This window comes from Lagopus leucura, unplaced genomic scaffold (genome assembly GCF_019238085.1).
Source record: "Lagopus leucura isolate 7727_CA_CO unplaced genomic scaffold, USGS_WTPT01 Super-Scaffold_100002, whole genome shotgun sequence".
Lineage (NCBI taxonomy): Eukaryota > Metazoa > Chordata > Aves > Galliformes > Phasianidae > Lagopus > Lagopus leucura.
In genome coordinates this window covers 77483548-77505431 of record NW_024962263.1, presented here as the reverse complement: position 1 = coordinate 77505431, position 21884 = coordinate 77483548, and the positions used below count along the sequence as shown (strand labels likewise).

General features: G+C 45.3%; 1 protein-coding gene across 1 annotated transcript in view; it reads left to right on the top strand.

Annotated features, from left to right (window-relative positions):
• Nucleotides 1-21884, top strand: part of EXT1 (exostosin glycosyltransferase 1) — a 161725-nt gene that overhangs the window by 118216 nt on the left and 21625 nt on the right. Inside the window, exons 2-3 of the mRNA XM_042869741.1 lie at nucleotides 16070-16163; nucleotides 20190-20297. Coding sequence (XP_042725675.1) covers nucleotides 16070-16163; nucleotides 20190-20297 — 202 coding nt within the window. The remainder of the gene's footprint in view (nucleotides 1-16069; nucleotides 16164-20189; nucleotides 20298-21884) is intronic.

Genomic DNA, 21884 nt, shown 5'->3' with positions numbered 1-21884 from the left:
TTTCATGTTATTCTTGCCTTCTTAATGCTGCTAGAGAAGCTTCTGCTGAGGCGACTTGATGACTGGTGGTGGCTAATTACAAACATCATGCTGGGTTGGGGATGGTGTTAGGCATATCCCTTTGGGTGCATCTTGACAGCTGACGGCTTGCAGTGTTGAGAGCCCAGACTGCTTTTAGCTCAGCCACTAACCTGTTCTGTGATGTGAGAGAAGTCCCTCATTTTCTGTCATGTTACAGATTTGACTCATCTCCCAGTATTGCACTGGCCCTACTTATGTATGTGTATGCCTGAACAGCAGTAATTTGGTCTTAATTGACTGTGGTGGAACTGTAGAGTAATAAACTGTAATAAAATACTAAGTTGCTCGTCAAGCAAAGAAAACAGCTGTTAGGTATTAATGTCTTCAAGAGGTAATTCTGGGCCCAGTGTTTTCAGAGTGTTTTTGTTTGTTCTGTATACTCAGACAGTTAGTAACTCAGGAGGGTGTTTGTGTTGTTGTTGGCTCTTTTTGCCAAGCACAGCAGCACATCCCCTGTACTTGCAAGAAGGTTGAGCGTGGCTGTGACTGATGCCATGCCACGGTGAATGATACAATCACTCCAGTAGCCGGCAGAATTGGAACCAGCTGTTGTATTTGTACTCACACAACTGGAGTTGGGGGGGAAAAAGCATTTCAGTGCAGCAATCCAGAACAATGTATTCGCTTTTCTTTTTTTCCCTTCAGACACATTCTGCACAAGTGTTGTCAATGATGACTTGAGATTTCCCAGCAAAGAGCTTCCTGCTGCAGGAGGCCAATCCACGCGGTGACTCTACCCTCTCTGCAGGGAAGGAATCAGGGCATCCTTTGGGATGAGATGAGTTGTGCCAGCCCTGACTGTGGTTTATTTATGTACCGAAAGTCTCTCACAAGTTCAGCAGACATGGGGGCCTCCTGCAATATTCACGTTTCAGCACAAGGTGTGGTAGCTTGGTATCGCTAATGCATTAACCACAGGTTTACACCAAACATGCAAAAACAAATTAGAAATAGGGAAATACAAACACATTTTCTCATTAGAAGATGTAAGTATGTGCTGACTGTAGTACAAATATAATTTTTATTCCATTTGTGTAACCTTTGGTATTTTAATGAAGTCCTGTTCCTGTGTGCAGCGTATGGTTCACTGTCAGATAATTTAACACTAAGAAAATCTGCCTTGAATAAATTAGAATATATTTGCAAATTAATTGGTTAATTAGGTTTTAGACATCTCTTGAGGACAGGAGAGAAACAGATGTGTGCAAAAGCCACACAGATAGTTTGGGGATGAGTATTTCTTGTAGAGTTTTATCACTCAGTTTTGTGAAAAACAGCCTTTCAGTGGTGCCAAAGATTAAAGCCCCTCTGCTTTAAATGCAGAACATTACCCTGTAATTTCTGTAGTGCTGCTGACCTTTTTTCTGGGACCCAGGCAGGGCTGTTAGGACCGGTTAGCTGAGTGGCTGTGCTCACAACAGGCATTGTGCCTCTTGAGTTTCTCTTTGCTTGCAACTGAAAGCATCTGCAAAGCCATGTGGAAACCCTCAGAGCCTGGCACTTGCCAAACCAGCTGCTCAGGGAAGGCAGGAGCTCATGGGGAGAAGTGGATCCCAGGATTTAGAAGAGTGATCACTAAAGAAGGAAAACTGGGACAGGACAGGTTGTTTTCTCAGCTACATCGGTGTAAATCCAGAGCAACTCTGCTGAGATTCACACCAGAGTAACTGGGAGCAGCATCTGGCCACCACTGTCCACCTAACTTTAAAGCAGGGAATCAGCCCACTGGCCTTTCTCTCGTAAGCTCTTCTCACCTCATTACCAGATATATGAACTCAGTTGCGCTCAACTTGGCGACTTGGAGCGATTGCATTGTAACAGCCAACAGACGATTAGTAAAAGTAATTAGAGATTCTGCAAGTGAAACTGGCACTTATGTATTGTTATTAACTTTGACCCCTGCAGAAGCTCTGATTAGATTTTGTTTGGAAATTGAGAGAATTCCAACTGTAAGAACCAGGATTGCTCCAGAGACTGAGTGGAAAAGGATTTTCAGCTTATACATGGTGTTGAGCTTCAGAGCAGCAGCAGAGGGTAGGTGACATTCATTGCATCTGTTCTTCAACCTTGCTGAAATAGCCCCACACGCTCAGCCCAAGGCTGACCACTCAGTCCCTCTTGGAAGGTGGACTGGGATCTTGTCACTTCCCATTTGCAGTTTTATCTTGGGCATTCCAGTTTGGGTGCGTTCAGAACTGCTCAGCAAAATCTCATTGTTAAAAGCAATATTTGCAGTGTGCAGCAAGGCAAGCAAGAGCCCATCTGCGTGCGTCATTGATCATTTTGCAAACAATCCTCGGGCTAAGCACAAACTCACCCTGTGCTGGCTGTTCGGGGTCATCATACAGACGTCAGAGGCAGAAGCGTTTTTCCTGCTGGTGTAACCTCTGTTTGGCACCCAAACCCAGATGCTGCTGGGAAGAGCCTCCGAGTAATGTTCTTTGTTTGACCTTGATGTGTTTTTCTAAGCAGCAGATAGAACAAAGTAACAGCCTCTCTGCTGCAGTGAATGAAAACAGCAACCAGATCTTTCAAGCTGTGCAGCCGGCAGGGTGAGGTGGCAGGGGATGCTCTCTGCTGTGCTGTCTCCCCTGGCAGAGAGCATCACAACAACCCACGAGGCTCATGTGCTGTCTTTTGGGCACTTGAAGACCAGCATCGCATGTGCTGGGGCTGCTGCAAGAAGCTGCATGCTTTCAGGGTTTGAAGGTGGCTTTTAGCTAGGCTCTCACAAACGAGCAGTAAAGTGTAAAAACTAACTTTGATGTGTGGCTTAGCAGTGTGGAAATGAGAGCCAGGCTGTAGGCTGCCTTCATGGCCTTTGTGACCCAAAGGGACCTGGCCACTACTGGACACCTGCCAGCCCAAGAGGATATCCCTGCGTGGTTCTTGGCCTTGCAATCCTGCTCAACCAAAACACCCAGCTTGGCCTTTGCAGGCAGCTGCAGCCTTCAGCTCGAGGCTCCTACTCCCACACAGCATCTGGCCATACCCTAACCCCACTCTGTCTTGACCTCAGCATTACCTCCTTATCTGCAAATTGGGGATTATGGGGCTCTGCGCTGCTTGGAGGTTAAATTGGACGAGGCAGGTGCCAGCTTGCAGCAGGATCTGGCTGTATGGCCAGGGAAGCAGCATGGCACTGCCATGCCCAGGCTCTGTGTACCATCACATCCACCTCCGTCCTGGGCTGCCTGCAGCCTGTCTTGGACATGGGTGGAGCAGAGGTGCAGTAAGAATAGTTAAAGTTGGAGAAGACCACTAAGGTCATCTTGTTCAACGTACACATTTCTTGAAAACCTCCAGGGAGTGAATCCACCCCATCCCTGCACAGACCCCAGGCAAAGGGGAATGCTCTTCTTCAGCTGTGATAAATGCAAGCAGAGGACTCGTGGGTAGTTCCCCATAGCATTCGTCCGCATGAGTAGTGGTCTGATGACCATGTGCTGGTGTCCTTGTGCAGGAATGAGTCTGCACATTTGTCAGGGGTCCGGGGGTTGATAAGATCAGAAAATACTGGCTGTAATAAAATGCGCAGAAGAAAGGGTTAATGTCATCACTACTCTGCCATAGCTCCTCTGTGGAGCTTTTGTCACATCTCTCATTCAGGCACTGTTTGCTGAGGCTTTGACATCTGTGGCAGTGCTGGGACACACAGCAAAGTCATGTGTTACTGCAAAAGCTTCATTTTTTCCAAATTCCTTCCAAGCTCTCCCATGACTACCTGGGGAAATCTGCTGAGGCAGCAGTTGCGCTCTCCTTCCCCACGCTGTGTGTCGGCCGCAGTGGGGCTTGCAAGGGGTGATGGGCTGAGCGAGCCAAGGAGGCCCTGCAAACCACAGCCAGCTCCACACAGTGCCTTGGGCAGGGTGCAGGCTGCCCGCCTCTTCCCCTGGTCAGCTCTCTGCCAGAGACAAGGCTCCTCGACAGGGCGAGAGGAAGGCACAGCTCGACAGAAGGGTGCTGAGGCCCGATGCATGGGGCGGCTGAAGCCAGGCCGGGATCTGCTCTTCCGCTCTTCTCTACAGTCCTCCTCTGCTGGAGCCTTACTGTGTGAGGAGAAAATACTTTTAAATAGAACTGCTTGCTGCAAAGGATAATAAATGCCAATATTTCCAAGTAAATTATAGAGGGCTTGGTGCATTTCAGTGGAAAAGCTGGCTGTTACCAGACAGAGATCATAAACCTTTGAAAGATGCAGGGAGGAGAAAGCAAAATATTCCGCATAAGGAAAATGTGATTGTCGTAATGACTTTGCTAATCCCTGGGCTTCTAGGTTTATCCATTCTTGTTTCCAGTATCTGCAGATGAGCTCCGGAGGGTTTCAGTAATCCATTAAAAAGAGCATTTTAAAATTTCCACCTAGCCGTCAGATTTTCTTGTTTCTTTTTTCTTCCTTCTTCCCTGTAAACGCATGAATGGTGCAGTTAATTTTAGCAAAACGGTCACTGAAGAGTGAATCTTCTCATTTGGTACTGTGGTCCCGATGATCATCCATGTGGAGTAGTCCTTTGGATTGTTCTATCAGAATGGCACAAACTTTAGACCTACAGACACGTAACACTGCTCTCCAAACAATGATGGGTACCTTTTAGACTGTACTTTCATCAGTGAAACCGTTCTTGAGTAACCTGAATGCATTGGTCTGAAGGAACAGAGCTTCTAGAGGTTTTTTGTTAGTGAATTCAGTCTACTAATGTTTAGTAGAGTGAGCTAACACCATCCAGGAGTTGCTTATCAGAAGCTGCTGTCCCTTTTTATGTTCCCACACATTTCAGTAGTAATCTCATTTGATGAAGTTTGCATGCTAAAATATTGGAAGTAGCGGTTTGGTGCTATGGACGGTCAGAAGGCAAAAGATATTAGAAGCTTTTACAGAAAATGGAAGGCCAGATGGACCATGAGATTACTTTGTCTGATCTCCTGTACATCACTGCCATTCTGGGTCACCCGGTTTACCCCTGGTACTGAACGCAGAATGGGGTTGAGTTGTGCATGTCCTCCAGGAAAGCAGTGTCTGCCCATCCGAGGAGCTTTCTCCGTAGAAAAGCCACCAGGAGCTGGGATGTGAGGACAGATTTCTATTGATGTTTGTTTCGTGGTTAACTTCCACCTTCTGATTGGTGTTGTGCCCTTTCCCGGCAGGTTGAAGAACTCTCATCTCCTCTCTCTCCCTGTAGAGACACTCAGCGCCGAAATCAAGCTGCTTCTTACTCTTCTCTCTGATAAGCTGAACAAGCATAGGTCTTTAAGCCTCTCTTAGCAAGGCATGTACTGCAGTCCCTTAAATAATCTTTCTGTACCTGTTCTCTGTCTTCATTTTTTCATCATCCTTTAAGGTGCAGGGTATTAGCACTGAATGTTTTCTGGTGTTTCTGTCTCACCAGCTCTGGTTATGCAGGGAATATGTCATCCCTGTACTTGGTGGTTGATGTGCATAAGGCTTTGTTCACTCCTGTCTAACAGCCTTGAGTTGCTTGTGACCCTGTAATCCTTTTCAGAATTGCTGCTTTCTGAAGTAGAATGCCTTGCTTCAGATGCCAAGCACTACAGAGCATTTTGGTTTACTGCATTTTATTGTCCCTTTAACTATATACAAGATGTCTGTCCGCACTTCTTGAGGATGCCTAAAAACTGCTGCTCCAGATCAGCACATTTTTAGCCTCTGATGTTGGCATAAATTCCTGACTTGCCCAGCACTGCTGGAGGAAGGCTCCTGTATCAAAAACCATCTGGAGTCTGCGAGAGGGAGCTGAGGGAGAGCAGCTGCCAGGAAGTTTGCAGAGTGAGCTGGCAGGCTCCCCTGTCCCCTTGGGGACACGGCACACAGCGCCCAGACTCAGCAGGGAATTGGCAGCCTTGCTCAGCAGCCAGAGTGGGGTGCCACAGGTACTGCTTACAAGAGGTAGTAACCCAACATTACCCCAGTGTAAAAGCCTCCTTCGTGCTTATCTTTGTTCCTACTCTGTGCTTATCTCTGGAAGGTTCAAAAAAAAGGAAATAGGTTCATATTACAGATCTTAAAATTAATATCAGAATTAACACACCTGTATAGAAAAGAAGTTGCGTGACATCGCTTGGCCTCTGCTATAGTCAGCATCGTGAGGGCAAGTATTTTCTTCCATCTGCTAGCTGTTAGCTCTTGGCCGAAGAGATGTCATTCCTTGGACTAATCTGATCACTGCTGGCATCCCATCCTAAGCCTTTTTGTCTGGACTATCATGTTTTCCTTGGCAAGCCACAAAGCGCACCAGAGCACAGGTCCCTCTGACTTGTGCGCTTCCACACCGATGCCTTTCTGCTTCCATTTGTCCTTGTGACTGGTGTGCTTGAGGAGGAATAAAGAGGCAGTGCGGTGCAGGGAGCATACAGAGAGCTAAGGAGTTTGGCCAGGCGGTGCTGGGCCTGCACCGCATGCATCCCAGCAGGGCTGGTGTAGGTGCCTGGCTGTATCCCAGCTTCAATTAAAGCTTTATTTGGGGTAGAGACTCCTCCCTTTGAAAGGGAGTCCTTTCATGTCTGTGCAATCTAATAAATAATTCTGGGGCAACTGAATTTGTTGCTTTCTTTAAAGAAGCATAATTATTTTAAAATGACAAACTAGTCCCTTTGTTGATAAATGTTTCATATCTTTGCAGCTATGCCTGAATAGTTTGTATAAATAATGTATTAGCTTGCAAACAGACATAGCATGTTCAGGCATACACTGCCCAGTGCGGCAGGAATGCTAAAACCTTAAGCAGATGATCCGGCACAGTTCTGGGGGCTGAGCACAGTAGCAGGCATCAGTGTGGAGTTAGAAACATGGGCTGCGTCTAGGCAAATTCAGCTGGCTCACACTGCACTGATGCACTAGGGATGCAGATGTCAGCATCCAGGTATTCACTGTGAGCAGGTATGTGGCCTCCCAGGGGCTCTACAAGGCAAATGGAAAGCAGTACACAGAACTGGGCAGTCATCCAGTTTAGACAGTGCTTGGCACATGCTTCTGTGGACTGCTTTTTAAAAAAGACATCCCTCTCTCTCCTTCAAAGCAAGTTTTCCAGGATTTTTAGTTGGTTGTCCTCCTAACTCTACTTGTGGTACCTGTGTTTCGAAAAAGAAATTTTGAAAAGTAATAGGTGGGGTAATAAGAGATTTTTGTGTCAGGTCAGGGTCAGGCAGGAGAAGAAGAATAAGCATGTACATTGCTGGTTTCCAGCTGAAAATCCACCGTAGAAGTATGCACCTGTAAGTGTGCTTGCATGCGCATGCGGCATTTTCAGACAGTGATCTTGAGTGCCCAAGCTGGGGCCTTAAAATCCCATGTGTCACCATTAGGAGTGTGAGTGAGACCCTCTTCAACTGTGCTAACTGGAATAAAGTTGCCCTGATCTGGTATAATGTCAATTGAGGACCACTGAGGTTGCATAAACAGCCCAATGAGAAGTCAAAACAGCCTAACAGAAGCCATCTGCAGTTCTCCAGGTGCACTGAATTAGGTGCAGATTGTGCTTGACTCTGGCTCAGGAGGGAGAGAAGAGTCCTTCTCCAAAGGGGACCTGATGATACAGAGATGCAAAGCGATTGTGTTCATCTCCTAGATGCCTTTTTTGCCAAGTAGAGCAAATAGTAGAAAACTTACCTTTTGATTGACTAAGGCAGCAGAAATGAGAGCACAGGGGAGGAATGGGTCTGCTGAGCAACAGATCAGATTGTGGCTCCACTGAGGAGCACGGCCCTGGTTCTTAGCATGGCCCAATTTAGCTCTGTGTTAATGGTGCCAGGGACAGGAATGGAAGGCATCACTGAAAAACAACTGTCAGTGCATTTGTATTTCTCTTCCTGCTTTCTCTCTGCTAGAAAATGAAAATTATTTTAGTAGTCTCTGTTGACTGCAATAAAAAATAAATCTGCTGACTTTACTGCCCTTCTGCGGTTTGCACTCCTGTACAGATTTATTGCAGAAGTTGTTGATCACTGAGTTCAGGAGATCAGGGCCTGCTGTCCATTGCTGGAAACCCCCGTGGGCTGTAACAGAGCTGGGATTTTATCCTAAATTTCAGTGTTGCAAAATTTAATTGCATGGAATTAGAGTTTCCTTTTTGTTCCTAGTTAAAGACCTAATCCGATTTTTGAGGTATTTTTGCCTCATTTATAAAAATCTGAGACCTTGAGGTAAAGGCAAGAATGAGAACTAATAAACCTAAATGATGATGAATCTGGACGTGTTGTGGTGTTACCCCTCGTGGAGACTAAGCTGCAGCTGACTGAGTAAAAATAACTTCACTTCAAAGCTGTTCCATGGATTTGCTGAACTAATTTTTCTTCTTCCAAGCATGGTCACATTTTGGGTCAGTGTTCCTAGACAACGTGGGGCTCTGCCAGCAGTTCCTGTGTAGAGTTCCTCTCTCTTTTTTTTTTTTTGGAAATAAATCTAGTCATTCATAGAAATGAAATCCTGCATAATTAGAGCCAGTATTACACATCATCTTTGCTTTCCATTTTTAGATGCTGCATCTAGAGGACTATAACTTTTAAAGATGCCAACAAGCCACTTAGGAGCTCGATAGCCATAATGGGAAAATCTGTGGAGCTGAATAGGAAATGATAAGCTTCATGCAGACTATTTTAAATCGTTTGGTAAAGGGCTCAGCCAGACATTCAAAGCGAGAATAGAAACGGTAGCCCCTTCTAGTTCAGTCCTCAGCAGTTTGTACTCTGCTATCCTGCTGGTCGTGTCCAAATCCTACAGGAGCTGGACAGAGGTGCTCTTCACGCCAGAGTCACGAGACTGCTGGGTCCGGTTGTTGGACTGTGGCGTAAATGGGTGCTGAGCACTGATTTTATCCATGTTTATCTATGCAGGGCTTTTCAGTCTGTTCAGCCATTTCTAAGTTAGTTAAAACGCTCAGTAACCCAAGATACTCAAGAATGAAACTCTAGAAAACTGATTCTCTTTAGCATTTTTTTACTGCAAGTTTTCAATAAAGAGCTATTTAAAAATAATTAAGAAAGATTTGGAGCCTTTCTTTTGACAGGCAGCAGGGAATGGTTGGCTATGGAGCCTGCAGGTGTTGGCGGGTGAGAGGTCTCACAATGCGCCTTTCTTTTCTCTGTGCCTGGAAGCTCGCAGGTATGTCCACTAATCTCAAAATTACACTGAGTGGCAGATGAGCGAAAATTTGTTTCTTTGTTCCGAAAATGCGGGATGAATTTTTCTTTGTTTGGGTCTTTAATCCAAACCGATGCGTTAATAAATACAATGCCAGTAGTAGGCTTTTTTTCTTCTTCCTTTTTTTTTTTTTTTTTTTTTTGTTTCTTTTTAAGTTAGAGGAGAAATCAATTAGAAAACTGGCTTTGCAGTGCCAAGTGACTGGAATGCCAGAGCATTTGAGGTCAGGTATTGGCCCAGCTGGGACTATTTAGGGTGAGTGTTTGATGCCCATTTCACTGGTAGAAGGCTGAAGCCTAATAAATTCACTGTGGAAGAGAATGTGATATCCCTAATTTTAAAAATGATCTCTCTGTTCAAAGCATTGTCAGAAGTTACGTATTACTTTCAACTCAATTCTGCATTTTTCTGCACTAAATGCTGGGGATGGCTTAGCAGAAGCCTCACCTGAAGCCAAGGTTAAGGTTAAGAAATGTCTGATCTCTTCCCACAGTGCATATGCCTGTGCCACTGCTCTTTGCCAGGTTCCCTGTCAGTGGGATGGAAGCGTGGCTTTGTTCTCCCACCAACATGATGACGTGCTTTATATTCAAATATTCAAAAAGGGCTTTGTGATCTCCAGAGAAACGGCAAGGTAGAGGCACATAATGAAACAAAGTGTAGTTTAATGTTAAAGGAGTTCTGTCAAAAGGAATCTGCCTTCCTGATGTCACCTGAAGAGACAGAGGATATGGGCAGGTTGGACTTGTCTTCACCTTGTCCAGCAGTTTAGAGTCGAAGAATGGTTTGGGTTGGAAGGAACCTCCTAAATACCATAGTTCTGAGCTGCTGCTGTGGGGCAGGACACTTCCCACTAGATCAAGCTGCCCAGGATCGGGGTCTGAGAGGCTATGGACACAACTGGGCCATTTGTTAAGTAAGCGATTATCCTTAAACACAAAGTGATGTTGGTGAGAAAACATGTACCCCTACATAACACTGCTTTGCCTCAGGTGGTGTAAGCCCTGCACTGCCAGCGAGTGGGCCAGCTTTGGCAGGCTGAACCTTGTGCATGCTTTGCACGAGCTATAGAGATTTACAGTGCCTCCTGCATATATATTTAGATGAAGTGTCTCATGGTAAAAAATCGTTAAAATGCTTTGTGTTTGTTAGGTTGTACATCGATGTTAACACCTCGTGGATCTGAGTGTTTCTGTGCAGAACATGAAAGTGAGCTGAATACAACTGTGATGCTATTGAAGACTTTAAAGATGATTTAGATTTCAATGGCTACTGTCCATCCTAACTGCAACAAAGCTCCCTTGTCATTACATTAAGCTATGCTTGCCTGTTCTTGGTTAATCCAGCCTTCTGAACTAAAGGAGATGCTGGCACAGTTCCTTGCATAGAAAGGAGAAAATATTTGTGCCTTGACACAGGTTGCTGAGTGTTTGCAAAGTTATGTGTCCGTTCCTGTGTCTAGCAGAGTTCTGCAGCAGTTTTGTGAATATTGCAGCATTTTCAGTCTCAGTGCTCATAATTGGACTCAGCCATTACCTGTGCATCGAGAGCACTGCTCGTGCACACTGTCACTATTCTTTGACTGTAGCATCCCTTCAGCAGCCAGGGCAACATGGCTGGCTGCATCTGCGGTAATGAGCCAGGCTGAAAGAAGTACTCCAATGGCTGCCTGTCAGCACTTGGCAAGAAAATCCTTTTTATGTTAGTTTCAAGGTCGTCAGATATCATTATAGCCAAGTATTAAAAATTTCAAAGAAAGGAGGCAGTGTGTTTGATTTATAGAATAATTATCTAGCTTTAGCTCTAACTTGGCTTTGGCAATGGTTTTGCAAGCACTCGAAAATTAAATCCATTTTTTATGGCACTACAAGGTATTATCTCACAGCAAATGATAATTAAACACCTGTGAAATCAATTAGCCCTTTAAGCAGGAAAAAAAAAAAAAAAGTTTTCCAATTATGTTTTTGCGCCTCCAAACTTTCTGATTCCAGAACCAGTCCTTGCAGAGAGGGAAATGAACTGTCAGCCAGTAGCCTGTTAACCAGCAGCAAGATCACCTGAAAGCATCGTGCGGCTGTAAATCCCAAAGCAAGCAGATCATGGCGACGGCACCCTTCCAGGCAGGGTGTGCGAGGCTCTGGAGCTCCGAGTCAGGCAGCTATCTGTCTGACACACAGCTGAGTTGTCAGGTTTCCTACAAAGACAGTTACTCACTTGTTGTTTCCAATGCCAAGTTTTACTTGACAGTATATTTTAAAGCCAACATGCCTTAATGGAAACCAAGCAACAAGACTCCCCGTGTGACAGAGCGGGTTTCTTTTCAGCCTCTCCAGCCAATAGTTCGGAACCATCTGCATTAAGAATTCACCCACGGAAAACTGGCCAATTGGTTAATGGCTGAAACTTAATATATTGGAAAACTAGAGAATGCTCTGCCATTTAGCCTTGTGTTATGAGTGTTTCGTATCTGGCTTTGTCATAGCACTTGTGCTGGTCTAGATTCTTTTGGAAGATGCATTGTGTGTCTGTGGGTTCACAGATTTGGGGAGGGAGCCCTGAACATACTTGGTGAAGTGCCATAGCAATTTTTGGCTCAGGAAGGAAAAGAAGAATCTCTAGTCCCATCTGACATCTATAGTGGTATGCACTGATACTCTTTGCCAAGATGAGCTCCAGCATCTTCCAAAAGATGGATTACATGTGGCACTGTTAAAATAGATGCTGCTGGGCTGAGGCCATTGTATTTGTTTCAGTTTCTGCTGCTGTATTCTCCTCCCTCTGACTTCTGATGGAGGTACCACAGGGCTGGCTTGCAGCACATGCTCTTGTCACAAGAGGGGCAGGAGGCAGCAGGGATGCTGGTGGTGGCATTCCAGGGCCTGGCCTGGCTGCTGGAAGAGCCAACACACATCTGTCCTTCAGGTTTTCCTGCCGGTGGTGTCCCATATGAATATGTTCCATATTCAGAGGATTGAGTCAGGAAAGACGTACGCTGCTTTGTGGAGTACGATAGATAATAGCTGTTATGTCTGAGCAGCCGGGCACGTGTGCTGGTCTTAACGGCCTGCTGCCTTTTTAGCCCTCTTTTCACTCAGTGGTGATGACGATGTTTCTTTGAGAAAGAAAAAGCTGTTTCTATTAAAACTGATCGTGCGAATGTTTCCCAGGGTAGCTTGTGGGAGCTCAGTGACATGGGGAAATGCTCAAGCTGCGCGGAGGAATGCGTGGCATGGCTGAGTCACCGCGGAGCCGCCGGCTGTGCTCCTCGGCATGGTGGGAAGCGGGAATCCCAGGCAGCCTGACCGCATGCTGACGGATGGGGTCGGCCCATCCGAAAGGAAAAGCAGCAGGTCGAGGAGCGAGCATTGCAGGAGGGTTTGCTGGGCGGCATTTTGCCTGTCTGCTAACGGCCCACGTGGCATTGCAGTGTTCACACCTGCGTGATAGATGGGGCCGTCCGCGTTTTCCCAGCTATGGGTGGGAGCAGGGAGGGGATTTTCAATTAAAGTGTGAATACATTAGGATTGATTACAAATAGAGCTATTTGTTTATGCTGCCTAAAAAAGTACTAGCTGTGAGCATGGTGCGCTTAATCATTGTGGAAGGAAGCCTGAAAGTTAATAAAGCACAGTGCTGATCCTTACAGAGGGATGTGAGCTTTGGGTTAGTTCTGCAGCTATTTTAGTTTTAAAACCATAACTTTTATTTTAAAAGCAAGTATGTTTTGGATTGTAACGTGTTTGAATGATGCAGCTAGGGCCCCGTGTGAGCCATCCCCCACATGGGCACAGAATGCCACCGCAGCGCAGACATGGGTGGTGCTGGAGCAGTAAGTGTGGCCACTGCCAGCACTGTCCTCAAGGCAAGAAACCGGGAGATTTCTGGAAATAAATGCCCTGTTGGTGATCCCATTTCTCAGGTGTGCGTGGGCCCCAGACCCATTGCCAGGTGCCAGTGGGGCCTGTGGTTGTGTGGTGCCATCCACAGGAGCCACAAGCTGTGGCCTGGGAGGATCCGTGGTAGTGCAGTCAAACCTCCCTGTGGCCCTCAAGTGTTGCCAGCTGATGGGGGTGAGTGGTTCTGGGAACAGAACTGGAGAGAAGAAAAGAAGGCTCTGGAAGAGCCTCCTTAAACCTTGGATGTTTTCTGTGCTTCTTAAGCCCCCTGCCAGGAGCTCATTGCCTCCCGGAGGTCTCGCTGGGTCAGTCACTGAAATGGAGGTGAAAGCAAGCCCATAGCAGGTGTGATGCTATCAACAGTGGGACCAGAGCAGCCCCGAAGGAAGGAGCATCGTGCTGCCCTGCAGTAGCACATAGACATGTCAGCCCCTTCTGTCCTCGATCCTTTATACTTCCTGCTACTGCTGATTTTGTTTCCATCGGCCTTCTGTGCCAGATGCCTCCAGCTCTGCTTTGCAGTTGCCCTGGAGCTGCATGTCTGCCACATGGTCTGTAGGATCCTTCCCCGCGTGATGCTTTTGTAGGCAGTGTCTTCTCTGAGTCTGTACTTAAGCATGCAGGGCTATCCGCTGCCAGTCAGTTAGGTCAGCTTTGCATGCTGCCCACGAATCAGCAGCAGTAAAATTAGCATGCTCATTTTAAGAATTTCAAAGAAATAGCTGTTTGCCAAGGGGGATCAGAAATGAGTCCTTCTGTACTGCACTTTGAGGTGGTGTTGAGTGACCTTAAAACACTTAGGTTGAAACTGCGGAGAAATTTGTCCATGAGGAAGATGCCTGGTGCAGTGCATGAGCTGCAGCATCTTATGATGGATATTGCTTTACTCTGGGTCTGCTTGTGTTATATTTGCAGGTTCTCCCCGAAGTGAGTGGAAATTTTGTGCCCATACATCAAGGTTAGGATGAGGCGCTCTCTCTCTGTATGCATGATGTAGATAAATTGCTTGATGACCATGAACCATGCTATTCCAGAGCTAGGCAATAAATCACAGGTTCAGCTTTAAAAAGCACAAACGAGAGCAAGATGCTAACTGGTTTTCAGGTGGGAAATGGTCAACAAAATCCTTTTATTTTCTTTCAAAAATCTGTCCTAACATCAGCAAATCAGATCTGAAAGAAAGAGGGCCCAGTACACAACGTCACTGACATATGGAGGTCTCTCTTCCACTGGCCTCTTTCTCTGCTTTCCTTTGTGCTCTGATTCTGCCACCGACGTTTTGTGGATATTATTGCATTCCGGGATATTATCAGGATTTTACATTTTTAGCTTGCTAATGATAGCTATCATTAGAATACACCAAGAATAAGCCCTGTGACTGGTGTATTCCTGCCCCGGGGGTATTCTATTTTAGGTGTTTATTAAAATTTACTGTCATACAATACAGTGAAAGCAATGAGCCTCAGACCTACAATGTGAAAATGAATTCTTTAAGATGGCATTTATTTTTTTTCCCCTATGTGCTATGTAACTGCTGACTGTCGAGCTGGGACGTGGGTGATTGTCAATGTGGCACACTGAGAAATGATTCCATGCCACTCGCATGGGATGTGTATATATGTGTTTTAACCAAAGTTGAGATACGATTTTAAAGAATGTACTTTGAAGTCTGTTTTGTAGTTTTAATTAATGCAACGAGGGTTTTTATTTTACTCTCAGTGGAGATAATCTTAATCCATTCACAGTGACCTTTTCTTGTGCAAATTAGCTGTACACGCTTGTTTAAGCAAATGGGCCTTTGCAAGATGTCTCTTCTTAAAGACGGGGCTTATAATTGAAAATTGGCTTACTCCCATCTGTCTGGCCTGGGTGAGAATACTAACATAGATCTGGGGTTTTTTATATATAAGTATAATCATATAGAGATAGATAGATACATACATACATATATATATATATATAAACACACTTACACACAAATCCAAAAAACTTGCTGTGCCTGCAGACTATGGTTAAATTAGATTGTTACTGTTAGGAAATGTCAGTGCCACAAGTTACTGCCAAAATCACATCTGTCTCCGGAGTCTAGGAAACCCTTTAGGAGGAAAGGTTATTTAGTCCTGATCCTTTTTTCTCGAACTGGGCATTCCAGCAAGGTCAATGCCATTTGCAGTTCTTCAGGTTTGCCAGAAGTACAATTAGCTAATAACTGGATGGAAACTGTTAGGATTTGATGGGTGTTTTTGGTAAATGGTTTTGAAGTGATTGATGGAGTCGGGAAAATAAACAGAAGAATCTTAAAGTTCTAGTTCAGAGGAGCAGGGGTCATTGCAGCCATGGTTAATTGCCAAAATTTGGCTGCTGAAGCAGTTTATCCCTCCTCCTCCACCACCCTTTACAATAACCACCAAGAGAGTCATTGTAACACTCCCCCTCTTTTAGTGCCTGGTTGATAAGGAAGATTTGTATGGCAGAGTTTGAGTATTTTTTGCTTTGCACAAACTTACTATGCAGGAACGAACACAGTTGTGCATGACTTTGACTAAGTCTGGATAGAAATCAGGTTCACAGGGGTGCTGTGACAATGTCTTTGGTGTTAATGCTTTTAATTCAAGTTTATTGTTAGAATTCATGCACACCTACATACGTAGATACTGCGTAATTTTTCCACAAGCAAGATTGTTTCCTTGGTTCTGTGTCCCTACTGCTCTGTAGTGTTCTCCCATGGTGGCTGCTCCTTGAGGCTGAGAAGAGTGAGTGAGAAGGTCACATGTGTGTGCACGCATGCACGCAGGGAGCTAGTTAACCTGGAGGTGGGCTCCTGGGGCAGAGATGATTTTATCCAGATGTGCCTCAACAGCTGTTTGCATTTTCATGCCCAGTTACTCTAGGACTCACCGCTAATTCAATTTTCTCTTTTCTCTCCTGTTCTTGTTAGGTATGATTACCGTGAAATGCTGCACAATGCCACTTTCTGTCTGGTTCCCCGTGGCCGCAGGCTTGGCTCTTTCAGGTTTCTAGAAGCCTTGCAGGTAAGAGCTACAGCATAAAGCATTGGTTTCGCTGGCTGCAATTTGACATGCAATCGCAGGGGGTGGGGAGGAGGGAAATGTCTTTCATTTCCCTCATGGACAGTAATCCACTTTGCGAAAGACTCTATTCATACTTCTGGAGCAATTGGCAGCTTCTTCCCAGGAGGGGCTGAGCACAGCGTTCATCTGAAGGTTGAATTGCATTACCTCCAGGAAAAAGGTTTCCCTGAATATGGCGAAGCTGAAAGGTTGGACCAGCTTAGAGCCGTATTTTATAAAGCTGTGAGACTTCCCATGGGGACAGTGACCTCTGCAAATAAGCCTTGGGGTAGTAAAATAGCTCTTCTTTGTCACTTAGCCAAAACAGACTTGCTCCTGCATCGGCTTTCATTGCTGCTTGCTGAGCATTCTGAAGGTGGTCTGGAGGTTGTAGAGCTCCAGATGGAATCATCATGAAGAGATGGATGTAGACTGATCTTGGGGAGTTTGCAGCATGTTTTGGACAGCACCCAAATCCTTTTCACCTTCTAAAAGCATTTTTGGTTCATAGTCTTCCTTTTTTACTGTTGACCAGCAGAAGAGGGCAATGCAGTGAGGCTCTTTGAGTCTCTGTGGCAACCAGGTTCAGCAGTGTGATGATCAGGTTTCTGTCTCCAGGCTGACTGACACTGACCTACGCTGGATGCAGACAGTGTGACTTTTTTTTTTGCAAGCATCAGCTCATCCCTGGGGTCCTAAGCTTCGTCAATTGTACAGATGCTGCAGCGCCCCTCTGGGATTTGCATCTGTATTTCCTGCTTGTAGGAGCCAGAGTGAAAGGCACTTTTTGCTAGCGGAAGGCTGGGGCATTTCTTGATGTCAGAGAGGAGGCAGATGAGGACACTGTAGAGGATCCTGGCTTTAGGCACTGTTTTGCCATTTGAGAAGTGTCCTGGAGTTGGCAATAGAGCTATTAGTGGATAGCATCACAACAGTTCTCTTAGAATCATAGACTCCTAGAATCGTTTGAGTTGGAAGGCACGCTAAAAGGCCATCTAGTCCACCTCCCCTGCAATGAACAGGGACATCTACAGCTAGAGCAGGGTGCTCAGAGCCCCATCCTACCTGACCTTGAATGTCTGCAGGGATGGGGCATCTGCCACATCTCCGGGCAAGCTGTTCCAGTGCTTCACCACTATTACTGTAAAAAACTTTGTCCTTATATCCAGCTTAATCTCCCTTCTTTTAGCTTAAAACCATCTCCCCTTGTCCTATCACAACAGACCTGTTCATTAACCACAAAGCATTCCAGTTGCTATCACAGATTACTGTTTATCATAATGAAGAGCAGCGTTCAGGTACCGAAGTGTAGGTGTATGATGTTATATTTGAAGCCCAGCAGCACCCTTTTGACTTCTGCTGCTTCTCCTGAAGGATTCAGATCTCCCATTAGGTGTTTTCATGTCTGCCAACCTTGGGTGAGTGTCTTGGATATCCTAGAGCATCTTGAAAGCACTGAACACTTACATTTAGTCTACGAATCAACACATGCTAACCTACAAGAGATCCAGGACTGTCATTTTCCTCTTTGCTCTACTCAGGTGAAGTTAAATAGCCCTCACAGAATCATAGGATCATAGAATGGCATGGGTTGGAGGGGACCTCAAAGATTACCCCTGCCACAGGCAGGGCCATCAACCTCCAGATCTGGTACTAAACCAGGTTGCCCTAGGCCCCATCCAACCTGGTCTTGAACACTTCCAGGGACAGGGCATCCAAAGCTTGTCTGGGCAGCCTGTTCCAGCGCCTTACAGCTCTCTCTGTGAATAACTTCCCCCTGATATCAAGTCTAAACCTTCCTCCTTCAGTTTAAAACCATTCTCCCTTATCCTATCACTGTCTACCCAAGTAAAAAGTTGAGTACCCTGTTTGTAGGCTCTCTTTAGGTACTGGAAGGCTGCAGTGGGGTTACCCCACAGCTTTCTCTTCTCCAGTTTGAACAAGCCCAGCTCCCTCAGCCTGTCTTCATAGGGGAGGTAGGGAGCTCTCAAAGTGCTGTTCTGTCTCCAGCCTCTTTGGTGAGAGCAGTCAGATTGGTTTCTTTGGGATGACAAGTGGCTTCAGAAACTTCTGAAAAACGCTGCTTAGCGTTTTTCTTGAGTGGGCCACAAGTCATGCAGCTCTTGTTAGATAAATCTTCTCAAGAGAAGAAAGCAGAGAGCATACCTCGCTGTTCAGAACTTGGAGGCTTCAGATCGGCCAAGATAAAATGCAGGCACTGAGGATTTTCCTGCCAGAGTAGCAGCAGTATACACTGATTATGATGAATTCCCAATTTCTGTCTGGCTCCAGGGCATGTTAAAAAACATAATCCACATTAGTGAAATGTTTTAAACATGAAAACACATTGCTAAGTGTTTTCTGGTTGGCTTTTTTTCATGCACTAATGTCGTTTCCTCACAGAAGATAACAGTTCTTTACACATTGTAAGCACTGCTGTAATGCAGATATGCGGCTAGTCTAAGATCCTCTATGTATGTTAAAAAGGAAGGTACAGCAGCCTGTGAAGTTGCCCTTTATGCCATTCTTCAGAAGGTACAGGGGGACAGACCTCAGTATGGACCATATTCAGAGCTCACAATCTTGGCTTTATCCAAAGAAAATGAACCAAAGCACAGGCTAATGCAGATCCTCCAGTAACAGGTTGTTCCATCACTTCAGCAGGCTTTTGGCTGGGATCTTACATTGTCATCCAGCTATAGGGAATGTCGTAGTGATCGTTTATTTATGGACACATGGCGCTATTTACCAAATATTTGCAAACTTGCTCTCAGTGTAGAGGACTTTACACAACTCATAAAAGATAAAGTAATTTAGATAAACCATACTGATTAGAAATAAATACTAAACTTACATGCTTTTTGTTTGTTTTAAGACCAAAAGCAATTATTGTTTTTATAGGCAGATAATGAAAGATGAGCTGTGTTTGTGCAGTCACTTCTGTTCAGAGAGCTGTTATCAAGCAGGATGGGGAATTCGCTCCTCCTAGATGGAAGAAGTGCTCAGGAATTACATACAAGGGATGCTCCAAAAGCAATGCCTCCTATCCTATGATGTTGGCCCCTGACGTCAGAGGCAAATGGTGGTGGTATAGCAGTAGAGTGCGAACCTTCCTGCCTGTACTCAGTTACATGTTGTTACCGTGTGACAGATGACAGCTGAGGGGCAGTTTGACAAAATGGCATCTGACATGGAAATGCATATGAAGCGAAGGGGTGGAATTGAATTCTTCCATGTGGAAAAAATGGCACCCAGTGACATTCGTCGACACTTGCTGAACATTTATGGAGACCAAACAGTGGATGTGAGCGCAGGGGGGCAGTGGCTGGTGCATTCCAGCAGTGCTGACAGTGACAGTGGGTCACTTCCACTGGTGTAGATTTCTAGAAGCGTGGCATGCAGGCTCTTGTTCATCGCTGGCAAAAATGCATAGCTAATGGTGGTGATCTTGTTGAAAAATAGTGTCTTGTAGCTGAGAATTTGTTCTATCAAGTAGTGTTACTATGTTCTCTGTATCTGCTGTAGTTTTCATGGAAATATACAGGAGGCATTACTTTCGGAGTGACCTGCGTATTATGTGTACTTTCTGTAGGGCTGTCTCACAAGGTATTATGAAACTTGAGGGAGCTAGGTCCCTGCTGAATTCTTCACAAAGCCATTGAAGGCTGTTGGTTTGTATTAAATCCTCTGGGGTTATGTTTGCAGAATTTTAACAGCTTTGCCCTCAGCTGTTAGCATAAGCACCGCATTTCAAAATCACACTCTACATGCCAGCTCCACTTTTGCTTAACTTGAATAATCCCAAAAAGGAAAAACATGGGAATGTGGGATATGATCTGATTTCTTCACCTTGTTGCCTTGCCTTCTGACAACCTTGCATGAGTGTTGGGAAGAAACCATGAAGAAAACAGTAATTGCACTTGGGCTTGTGCTAATTGTTGGCTGGGCTGGGTTACACCTGCTAACAAGTGCAGTGGTTCTGTGCAGGCTGCCTGTGTGCCCGTGATGCTCAGCAATGGATGGGAACTGCCATTCTCAGAAGTGATTGATTGGAAGCAGGCTGCCGTCATCGGGGATGAGAGGTTGCTATTACAGGTAAGAAAAAGACGGCGACCATCAGCAGATGAGTTGATTGTTGTCTGCTGCCGCCTAAACGGACAAGGAAGATGAATCCAAAAGGTCAGAGCTGTAAAAGAATTTTTATCATGAAGGGACTGTCTGTGTCACGCCAGCGATGAACTCATTTAATATGACATCATTCGTATTCTGACCTGAAGGTCATGCAGCCAGTAGGCCACATGCTTGAACGCAGGAGGCTTTTTTATTTTGCCTAAGAGCTTGACATTTTCTCTGGTGGATGCCTCTCCCAAGCAGGGCTGTCTGGAACTGGAACTGTGGGGAAGGAGAAGAAGCTGAAGGCAGTTCCTGCTCTCCTTCAGAAAGAGCTGGACCTCGGGGCTCCGCCAGTGCTGCGGGAATGGCTGGCAGGCCTGAAGGCCTCCTGAGCAAAGCCGTCTCTCAGGCCAGAGTTAATACCTGACAGTTTTGTGGGAAGGAGATCCTGAGTCTTTTTGACGTCCGGAACATGCAGCACTTCTTTCTGAAGCAGTGCTCACATCCTTCATTGTTAATCTCCCCAAGATCATGGAATAGAAGTGAGCTGAGAAACTAGAAATGCCCTGTTACCTTCAGCATCTGCTTTTGTCTTTAAATCTACTAGGTGTTTGTTTCTGTTTCCCTGGTGGACACTGTAGTCTTTCAAAATTCTTTATAGATTTTTAAAGAATGTTGAGAAGTTGATATTTGGAAAAGTTCTTGAAAAAATGCTTTCCTCACAGCAGCGTTTGTTGGAACACCATTGCTCAGCCCAAAGCTGAGACCTACGAGATCTGCAGTAGCCACTGTGCGTCTCGTATGTAGTCATTCTGCATCAGTAGCACTGATGTTCTTCCTGACCTCTTGAAAATGTATTAATGAGGACAAGACAACATTTAGAACTCTTTTTCCAAAACGTGGATTTTGCAGCTTTGGGGTAGAGTGTGCTGTTTGCAGAGCACATAGCGCAATAGCGCACGCTGGCTTGTCCCATGGGAAGAAGGGTTCTGTTATTATTAATTCATTTCCGGAGTGGTGAGCTGTTTCCATCTGTGGAGAGGAGTGTTCAGAGGTGCAGGGGGGTTGTCACCCAGAAATTGAAGTACCTTTAAAAATCTCATTAGATGCCTACTTACTTGTCTGAAGATGTAAATATTTGTAAAGAGCTGGCCTAGCAAGCCTTGTGAAGGACTGCCTGTTGTCGATAATGAGACACAAACTGCAACCCAGAGAGAGATGTTTGGATTTTGCTTCAGTGGACAGTGTTTTTTTTTCTGAGCAAAATTATTTCTCTCTTTAAATGATAATAATTTGCTGATCTTCATGCTTTCCGGTAACATGCCATTCACTCTCCTCACAGCTGCTTCCATATTGAACAGCTACTGCACCATTATTAACACTGTTTTTAAGAGCTGGCAGAGGGCCTGAATGTCTGCTCTGGGAAATGTTTTTGTTATGTTACAGTTTTTCATTTCCTGTTTTAGAGCAGCTCGGATGTTTTTATTTGCATATTCTCCTCATCATAGCACTAGGAGAATTTAATCCAGCCTTTCTGCATTTATTTTTGCAAGGTGGTTGTTCCCTTCC